This window comes from Antrostomus carolinensis, unplaced genomic scaffold (assembly GCF_000700745.2).
Source record: "Antrostomus carolinensis isolate BGI_N321 unplaced genomic scaffold, ASM70074v2 scaffold23489, whole genome shotgun sequence".
NCBI classification, from domain to species: Eukaryota; Metazoa; Chordata; class Aves; order Caprimulgiformes; family Caprimulgidae; genus Antrostomus; species Antrostomus carolinensis.
In genome coordinates, this window is record NW_010336725.1 from 5,344 (window position 1) to 15,306 (window position 9,963).

At 34.5% G+C, this 9,963-nt stretch overlaps 1 protein-coding gene across 1 annotated transcript in view; it reads right to left on the bottom strand.

Moving 5' to 3' along the window:
• Nucleotides 1-217: 217 nt before the first annotated feature.
• NMU (neuromedin U) overlaps nucleotides 218-9,963 on the bottom strand; it is a gene marked incomplete at its 5' end in the record, with an annotated part of 18,052 nt that continues 8,306 nt past the window's right edge. The window contains 4 exons of the mRNA XM_010174969.1: nucleotides 218-561; nucleotides 1,145-1,184; nucleotides 2,540-2,593; nucleotides 8,017-8,091. Coding sequence (XP_010173271.1) covers nucleotides 1,149-1,184; nucleotides 2,540-2,593; nucleotides 8,017-8,091 — 165 coding nt within the window. The remainder of the gene's footprint in view (nucleotides 562-1,144; nucleotides 1,185-2,539; nucleotides 2,594-8,016; nucleotides 8,092-9,963) is intronic.

The window sequence follows — 9,963 nt, forward strand, 5'->3', positions numbered from 1 at the left end:
CCAATACAGTTCTGTAAGCCACCTACAGAGCACTTATCTTGGTGCTGCAGAAGCAGTCCACAGGCTACAGTGAAGGAAGTATGGGGTAAAAACATCACCTTGAAAACCAAACCAAACCTTTTGTTTGGCCTGCCTAGATAAGCTGTGATTTTAAAAACTGCACAAATCACCTAAAATATATTCTGAAAAATTGCAATAGTCTACATTGCAAACATGCTCATTAAAACAACTTTCTGAGTGCCTTTATTTATAATGGAAAATAAATGTACATAACAGTGTTGTTAGAGGCAATGTCTGTTGCATGCTCACACTGACTTTTTTACAGTTGCATTACACACAATTGTAATCATAACACTAGGAAACAAACAGTTTTAATATGCTTTTAATATAATCAAGAAAGTAAAGGAGCTTTTGAATCCTTAACAGAATCTAGTTTAAGAACATTTACATTCTAGTGATTTTTAATTGTACATTAGTAACAAATATTTTTTGTAAGGAAAACAGGATGTCCATGTACTCAGCATTCCTGCAGCATTAGTTCTAGGTCAGGAATCTAAAATCCTGAAAAATAAGAAAAGGCATTAGCTGTCAGTATGATATAACACTAACTACTGAAATTATGATAGAGGAATAAAATATATTAGAAAAATAGAGCATTATAATATTAGCATACTTTTTTATATCTCTCCAAATAGTTGAATGCTTTGAAATTAAATTCTGAAGGCCGTCCTTAGTTTCAGTGCAAGTTTTTTTCTGTGTGAGGTTAGAGGATTACTCCCAGGATGTCAGTTTACTTCTCAGTATGTATTTGACAGGTAGTTGAATCAGTTCTTCTTGACATATACATACATATCAACATTGATAAATTTCCAAACTATTTACAAACCTGGGATATTTTCCAATTCTTGCTGACAGAAACACTTCTGTGTTCTTTGTTCTAGGAACTGAGTACCTACAGCTTCTATTCACTTCATCTGAAAATACATGAATTTAACAAATCTGGGAGAAGTTTGTCTGGAAATCTAACTTGACTACACAGTTAAAGATTTTCTGAGACTACTTCTCAACATAAATATTGTGGACTATTTGTATAAAAATAAACTAATTTCAATGTAGATAATGATTAAAAGTACTCAATAAATACCTCCTTAGCGAAAATCCACTGATCTCTTTCCATTGCGTGGCTGAAAGACAAATATTCAATATGTGCTCTTTAAAACTGACTGGTTTCAGTAACAAAGCCCCACCCAACTTGGTAGGTATGGCAATTGGTAAACTTCTCAGTTCTGTCAATGTGATCATCATTAAAGATAAACCTGAGACCAGTTTAATGTCTATCCACCTCTGGAGGACAATTACATGGTAAAATTTACTACATATAGACTGAAGAATGAATTGCCCATCTTGTATGATTTTATAAAGGGGAGAAAACCACAAGAAGACAAAGAGACCATTATCCCTCATTCTTACTGCATTTTCTTAAAATGTGCTTTCAGTTGTCATTATTGCACTATAAATGTTTGTTGCAATTAACAAACATATATATAAGTCACTTTCAATGCTTTTATTTTTAGACTGTGTTCTTTAACATAGGCAAAGATTTTCTCCCTTTTCATCGTGGTCATTTTCAGAAATATTTTGCACTGCTGAGAGACTAAAACTGATTAAAAATTTCTTACTGAGCTTAATAAGGAATTGCTTTTTACTCTGGCATCATGAATGCACCGATGTTAATATTACCCATAACTTCGGCCTGCCATAAGAAGTCTAAAGATCCAAGCTTGATCCATAAGAAATGTAACTATAGAAACTTGCTGTCTTTTCATTAAAATCATAGAATCTTAGAATCATTTAGGTTGGAAGTGACCTGTAAGATCATTAAGTCCAACTACAGCCACTTTTTTAAAGCCATTAGCCATTCTCTTATTTAAATAGAAAAAAATATTAACCAAAATCAAAAGAGTTATTATTAAATCTGCCTTACCAACTCTAACTTGCTCAGTTTTGCTAAAACAGAGTGAAAAGGCTCTATGGCATAAAAGATGAACAGAGTAATTTCATTCTCATGAGAATTTCTGGATCTAGTTTCTAACCTTACTGGTCAAAACACAAGGAAAACGAGAAGGTCAAGCCCAGTAGCTGTTTTGATACAGTGTGTAAGCATAGCATTGTGTTTATACCACATGCAAATGTACCGTGTTGAACAATGCTTTAAAAGGATTGTCCAAGGTACAGTATTTTCTAGAACTTTCTCTAAGAATTATATATAATAAATCATGACTTATTAAGGCATAGCATGGTATCATGTATACACAAACATTAAGATGAGTACAAAAAGTTTCCTACTAAGCATTTATTTTAATCCAAGAAAATGTCTGGAGCAGATCTTGAGTAGCTCTATACAGTGGGATCTTACTGAAAAAAAAAATTCCTCAGTCACAGTAATTCTTCCTATAATTCACTGGTCCCTCTACTTTTTTTTTTTTTTTTGGTAATGCTCATCATGAAATGAAAAGGAAAAAAGTCAAACAAACCATACCCTATAGAAAAAGTAGCCTCTGCTTTGAATCCCTCCGGGTCCTTGAAGTTCATCCTGAAAAAAAAGTGGTTTAAATCATATGTACTCTTGCAAACGAACACATATAGAGAGGTTGTTTATGTACATATTAAAAGTATTTCTTCAGCACTATTATACAGTCTTGCCCCTTAAGGCATGCTTTATCTATATTTTTCCACGTCAGTAACAAGAAGTTCATGTTGTCATGTAGAAACAGCAGAAAACATATGAATGAGGCTCAAATTCCACCTCAAGTTTTGGGTCAGTTCAGATTGCTTTAGAATGGTACTAGTAATGATGGGCAGCCCTTGCCTTTGACTTTCCAGGTTTCATTACCCAGAGACAACCGGAGTGCCTTCATGGTAGCAAAGTCTCTATGGACAAAGTAGAGTTGGTCTGTGCACCTCACAGAAGGACAACAATGCAAAGCTTAAATATCAGAAATACTTGGGTTCTCCCAGGAATGTCATCCCAGACTGTTCCCAGAGGTGTATCATGATCACTCCTCTCAGACTAACTCCCAAAGGAAAGACCAATGCTTATGATCTTCCATCCTGTCTGTGCTGCACACATTGAGAAACAACTGTCTCCTGCTCCATACAGCAAGGCAGGGGAAAATCCATTTAAATATAACAAGTACACAGCATGAAGTATCCAGTTGCTTTAATGAGACCTTGATGATTAGAGAACACATTAGCTTAATCACAGTATTTTTATTGCTTGTGTTAACATCAGATATATGAGTGAGGTGTCTCCTGCAACTGGGGAGACAGGCCAATTGAGAAACAAAACAGTTCAAATCTTGTGCTTACCAGAACATAAAATTTAGATGGAATTTATTTAGCAATGATGGTATTTCTCAATTAAAAAATGGAGTCATGTGATCTCTAGGGTAATGATCATAACCTGCATTGTCATAGCAAGACATCACTTCATGCTCTCTTCTGATGCTGTATGAACTGTGTCAAACAGGATGGCTCCCATCATTTCCAAACACAGGAGTAGCTTCAATGCAGCACAGATTTCAAAGGAAGTAGGGTTTAAACTACACATCATTTCTGAGTCTTGCTTTTAATTTTGTCTTCAGTTCATCAGGTATACCATGATACCTAGTTTCTTTGCTGTACAAAAAACATCTAGATGATTTTTATTTATATTGTTCACCTCTTTCTAGCATTACTTGATCTCAGATCTATAATACATTCAATACTGTATTTTTTAAATTTAAAAAGGCTAAATAATTGTCTGTTAATTGAGTCTTGTACTTTGCCGTTGGAGTGTCTTATGATATGCATATTTCATTATTTTTCTACTTTTTCTATTAAATGCGTCAACAAAAATAGAAAGAGAAACAAAACAAGCAGTGTTGCAAGTTAAGGAAATTGATCTAGACCATAACAGGAACCAAGAGTACAACTACTAATATGGAATTGTGATTTACATTAATATGTCATTCTCTGCTTACAGCCAGACACCTCTTAAAGAAGATTACAGATTACAATTTCCTTGTTTGGTTTCATGTCAGAAGACTAGTATTAGAAAACAACTGAAGTTAAAATTTGCCTTCATTGTAACAACAGCCTTCTAAATTTTCAAGGGTTTGGAGATGTTAAAAAATAACTAATACCTGCTGTAGTGTACAAGCATGTATGTTCACAAACCTGCATGTATCTAGGTATACAGAAACATCTGTATTTGCAAAGAAGTATGGTTATTGAGAGTTTAATGCCTGTCCTCTAGAAGTTATCTTGTTGAGTCTCTTAGACTGATTTGCCAACAAAGTGCTCTTTTTTCTTCTTAGAACATATTATATTGGCCAAGATGGAGCTCAAGATTAATGACAAAATCTGGTGTCAGTCCAAACAGCGAAGAAAGAATACATTTAATAAAGTTTGTTTCCTCCTTCACCCATCCACCTTTTCAATTCCTTTTCTGGTCAGGGAGAGAGGTGGGTGCATTTATTTATGGCAGGTTCTGGTTTTCTTTCCAGTATTAGAAAAAGAAAAAAAAAAAAAATCAGCAGCAAGCTAACCTTTCCTGAAGCACATTCTGTGACACCAGAGTCAGGTAGTTCAACCAAAGGTGGGCAGCCCATAGGAACATGGGGGTTCCTGCTTCACGGGCAATTGGAGTTCCTCTGCATGTCTTAGGCAGGTTTGGTCTGATCCTCTACTGGCTTTAAAGTTTACCCATGCCATTTCCCCATCACCCCATCTGATAGAGTCTTTTGGAAAGATAGGTCTACAGCTTTTTCACAGTCAGGGAACAATCGCACTACTTTTATTATTGATGGCAGATTATTTCAGTGTTTTCTTGATTTTCTTATAAACTTGTACGGCCCTCAGGAATAATATTTAGAGAGGATTTAAAACTTTTATACTACAACACGCTGAAATCTGCCATATAAACAAATATAAGTGTAATATGGATTAATTTCAAAGATTTATTATGACACTAAAATAAATAAATAAGGTGCATGCAAAAATACCAAACCCAAAGAGTCTGCAAAGGAAATTGATTCCAGAAGATGCTAGCACTTTGTAAATATCTGGTGTTTATGTGCTGTACAGAAGTACACATCACCTCTAACAAAGTGACTGGTATTCACAGCAAAAAAATAAAAAAAGTTGCTTTCTATAAAATGTAATTCAATTTAGAGCTGTTTTCATTGTTTCCTTAGATTTATATGAATATTTTAAAATGCCTATGTTCTGTAAGTGCTCACCATGTCATAGAATGGTTTGGGTTGGAATGGACCTTAAAGATCATCTAGTCCACCCATTGGCAGGGACACCTTTCACTAGACCAGGTTGCTCAAAGCCTCATCCAACCTGGCCTTGAAGACCTCCAGGGTTGGGGACATCCACAACTTCTTTGGGCAACCTATTCCATTACATCATTACTTCATAAGGTATAACACCATAATTGCAAATTAAAGACTACTACTTATCACAGTGTGGAATGGTTGGAATTCTAACTGTTGCTATTTCAATGTACTAGTAGTTAAGACAAAAATAATACAAATAATAGCAGACATCTTTTAACCACTTGAAAAGATGACTAAGGAAACTTATAATACTCATCATCATTCATTCATTTCTACTTTGAAAATCTGATGAAAATAAGGTACCTTACAAAAAGAAGCTTGATAAGATGTTTGCCTTTTGCCACAAAATTGTGTCTTCCTGCTCTGGGCTCACTCCCAAAAACTATGACATTTTTTGTCTATTGTTTTAATTTCCTTTGGAATAAATATTTCCCAACACTATCCTGGAAAAAAGGACTTTTTATACCAGTGTATATTTACACCTTATATCAGATAGCTAGTATACTTTTAATTTTTTTTCTAAGGGTTTGTAGAGTATGGACTTTGATGTTTCTCTGATGTAAAAAAAAGTCTAAATTGTATGTCAAATGATGGCTTGACAGCTCTGAAACAGAAGCAATTTATTAAATTTCATTTGTGGATTGTTATAAGTATTGTGACTCTCTTTAAATATGTATATGAAGGCACATGATCTGACTGATATACTCTGTAATGTTTGATATTGTTATTACTTGGGGAAATATTCTTATAGTTTCTTTTTTTGAGCCCACCAAAAATAAAACTGCCATGATGAGGCCAAAATATGTTAGAATGCCAAATATGCTATGAATTTTAGGTTATTGTCTGTTAATTAATGTATTATATTTCCATTAATTGTGCCATCAACCTCAATGGAAGTAAATTCAGGATATTGAAGTATGCTAGCAAAGAAATTTATTGGATTTAAAAAGCAGTTTCTTTTTACTTACAGCAATTTTACGTTCCTGCCTTTATGCTTTCCTTCCCATTCTTTGTCTTATTTGACATGTGTATTCATTTAAAAGCACAAAGAGCAATTCCAAGAATATTCTTTGCCAGTACATATCTCCAATAGCATAAATACAGTTCACGTCAACGTCATCACAGAAGGTAAATTCTACCCTCTATTTTCCTTTTAGATGTGTAATGGATTGAAATTTTCACTATTTTAGTCCACAAGTAGATGTACCAACTCTTTAGGTTTTTACATGTGGTGAGGTTCTGTCACTGGATAAGAAAAATATGCCATTAGTTTTTACATAGTTCCTCCACATTTACAATGCGGTAAAAGTGTGGGAAGTCGTACACAGTTAAAAACAGTCTCAACATTGCTCAGCAAGCAATCATTCCCTTTTTTCCCTTCCCCATGCAGCTCACAATTGCATAGACTTCTGTGATATCCTTCTCTTAGTTGTTACCTCTTTGCCTATACTTTAATATATGTGTATAATATTGAGATGGGATTTAAATAGTTGATATGATAATGTTTTCTCTTATCTCTTGTGCTCTCCACCCTGTTCCTAGTAATTCAGGGCATACAGTTGAGATTATACAGTGATCCAAAGATAGGGGTAAATAGTATTACCAACCCCAACCATGACTAGATGAAACCTGACATACATAAGTATAAGTTTATGAGTTCATTGAAAATGTAACAGTTAACAATACTTCCTTTTTTAATCCAGATACAGGCAAAGTCCTGTCTATGGGGATGCCACTATCAGAGTTCTAAATACCATCTTCATACACCTAATTTAACTTGTGTATCAGTGAAAATAAGGAATCGTACCAATTAATCTAAGGAATAATCAAGCTGAAGTCATTGTAAAACAGGAAGAAGCTGGGTTTTAGATTTTGGTATACTTTATTATATAGGAATCTTCAGTATTCTTATTTTAGATTCTTATACATCAGCCTGCATTTTTTTCTTCTCTCCATAGCTCCATGAAAGAGGTAAACGTTAATATCCATCTGCTTTTTGATTTTTGAAATTTGAAATTGCACTTGCAGCAAATATACCCAAATATTATGATAGTTTTTGAAACAATGGGACTATTTCTTTCTAACTGAAACTTTTTTTTCCAAAGCACATGACTTTTCTATGGAAAAATTAATTCCATAGAGAAGTTTCTTATCTGCACCTTAAGTTAAAAAGTAAAATTACCTAGAAGTCACTTGGAAATTCTTAGTGTTATAAGTCATAAATAATGTTTAAGGAGTAGATATTGTTTGAATTCCAAATACAGGGAAAAAAGAAACCCCTAGAAAATATAACTCAACTGCAATATAATGGTACAGATAAATTTGAAAGTTTGGGGGGTTTTTTGTAAAAGAACTAATGGTTCCATTTTGATACACAGGCTCTGTGCTCTACCACTCTTCTGTATTAAGCAGATCTTACTTCAGTGTTTTTTGGTTTTAAATGCAGCAGGATTATTATTCACTAATTTAAGAATATCAAACCCCTGACATTTCTAGTGAAAATACACTAATGCAATATTAAATCTTGAAAATAAAAATGTTATTAACAGAAAGATCTACAAGGACATTTTCACAAGAGCTAATGAATCACAAAGTGTGAGAATACAAGCGTGCAGAGTTGAAGATTACATACGTCCACTTTGTATCTCTTCAGTCTTCTCTCATTAAGCTGGGGAACAAGTTGCAGCAAAGGATGCAGGACAGACGACTGAGAGGACATGAACACAGACACATGAGCAACAATGAAATTGGGAGCTTATGATGCAAAAAAGTCTCTTCCTGCAGTATTGGCTTATGGACCAAGCATGCACCAAAAAAGGACTGAAGCTGTTAATTGAGAAACCTATTTTTTTAACATTCTGACTTGACAACAAACAGGTACCAATATTTATATTTACACTGTGAATGTGACTCAGACAGCGAAGAAGGGAAAAGCTATGCGTCCTCACCTTTACTCACTGAAAGTTCAGAACTGTTTACAGGCTTCTTGCCCAGACAACTGCAGTTGTTCAGACTTTGTCCAGCCTCTATGAGTGGTACACAGAATATTTCCATACAGGACTCCTCCTAATACTTCTACAATTTTCTACTATGTAAGTTAGCAGCTACAATCACCATTATACTGAAAAGTTTTTTTACTTCTAAATAACTTAAACTGCAGCAAGAAAAAATATTTTTTTACTACAAAACAGTGTGCAAAAGGAATCCATTCTCAAGCAAAATTTATAACCATGGCTCTGTTCACCTAAAAAACAAGCTCCAATAATGAAATTCCTTGTGTTCAACAAGACTTTAAGCTTGCAGGCAGCCTGGTTAAGCACAGTGGTATTCTGTGCAGCATAAGAGCTCCCCTGGCAAAACACAAACATGTGGGCTTGTGGAGAGAGGTCCATAGCGAGAAATAAAGTAGAAAAACCTATGTCCCATCACAATTTAAACCTTCAACTCATGTAAATGTGATTTCTAAAAATAATGCATTTTTGATACAATGCTTCTTAAACAAGTATTACAACAAAGAGAATGATAATATATGGAATAACTAGAGATACCAAATTGTTGACGTGCTTAACAGGCAAAATGAACTTGCCTACTTGGACCCAGTTTTGCCCTGTCTGCCTAAGGTAGGCAATGTGGCATCATAATATCTAGAAAAGCAGAAACCTGACGTGAGTGGAGGAGTTAAGGGGCATCCCAGCTGGCCACTTAGGCTCTGTCTTGCAGGCAGTGGAGAGAGGTTAATAAGGCCAAGAAATGATGGATCTCACTTCAGTTAGTATCTCTGAGAACTGGGCTAGAAAACAGCCAACTAAACAGCTAAACCAGAAGAAGTGAGAAAGCAGTAAGCTCTGGGGGCAGGCAGGGGCAAAGGTATTCAGGATGGGGACAAAGGGAGACACAGTAAACTCTTAAGCAGGAGCAGCAGCAGAAATAGCTCATTTCACTGTGCCCTGATTACCATTAAAACCTCCAGAGCAGCTCTAGCATGAAAACACTGACCCCAGTATCAGCAATATGGCTTTCTAGGAAATATAACATACATTTCTGAAGAAATGTAAAGAACAAGGCAAAAATGGACATTAACATATAAGAATGATTGTTAAGAAATGAGAAAATATGAATATGCTTAACTTCCTCAAAATTTTATGGTGCACAGAAAAAACATATAAATGCACAGAAAGAACAGATTATGTTTGCACTTCAAAAGCAAGCATGAATCACACCTAGTTTATTTGTTGGTTTATGAGAATATTTTTATAGTAACAATAATATGCTATTTCTAAAATTGTATTTTTCATTTAAAATACATTCCAATGTCTGAGTGAGACTTAAATACTATTTTGCCTGACACGTATTTATGACATGTATAAATAAATACATTCAAATGAATTAATAATTAATAAAATTTAAAATTAATATTTATGTCCATGTTCTCATCTTCTATAAATCTGCATTGTTTCACTGCATATGTTATGTTCCAGTACCAGAAAAAAAGCATTTGGTGTTACTCTTAAATGTTGAAACTACAAGATTAAGATGCAGTTGGGATTCCATGAATGTTTGGTCTTTCCCCACCCCCCCC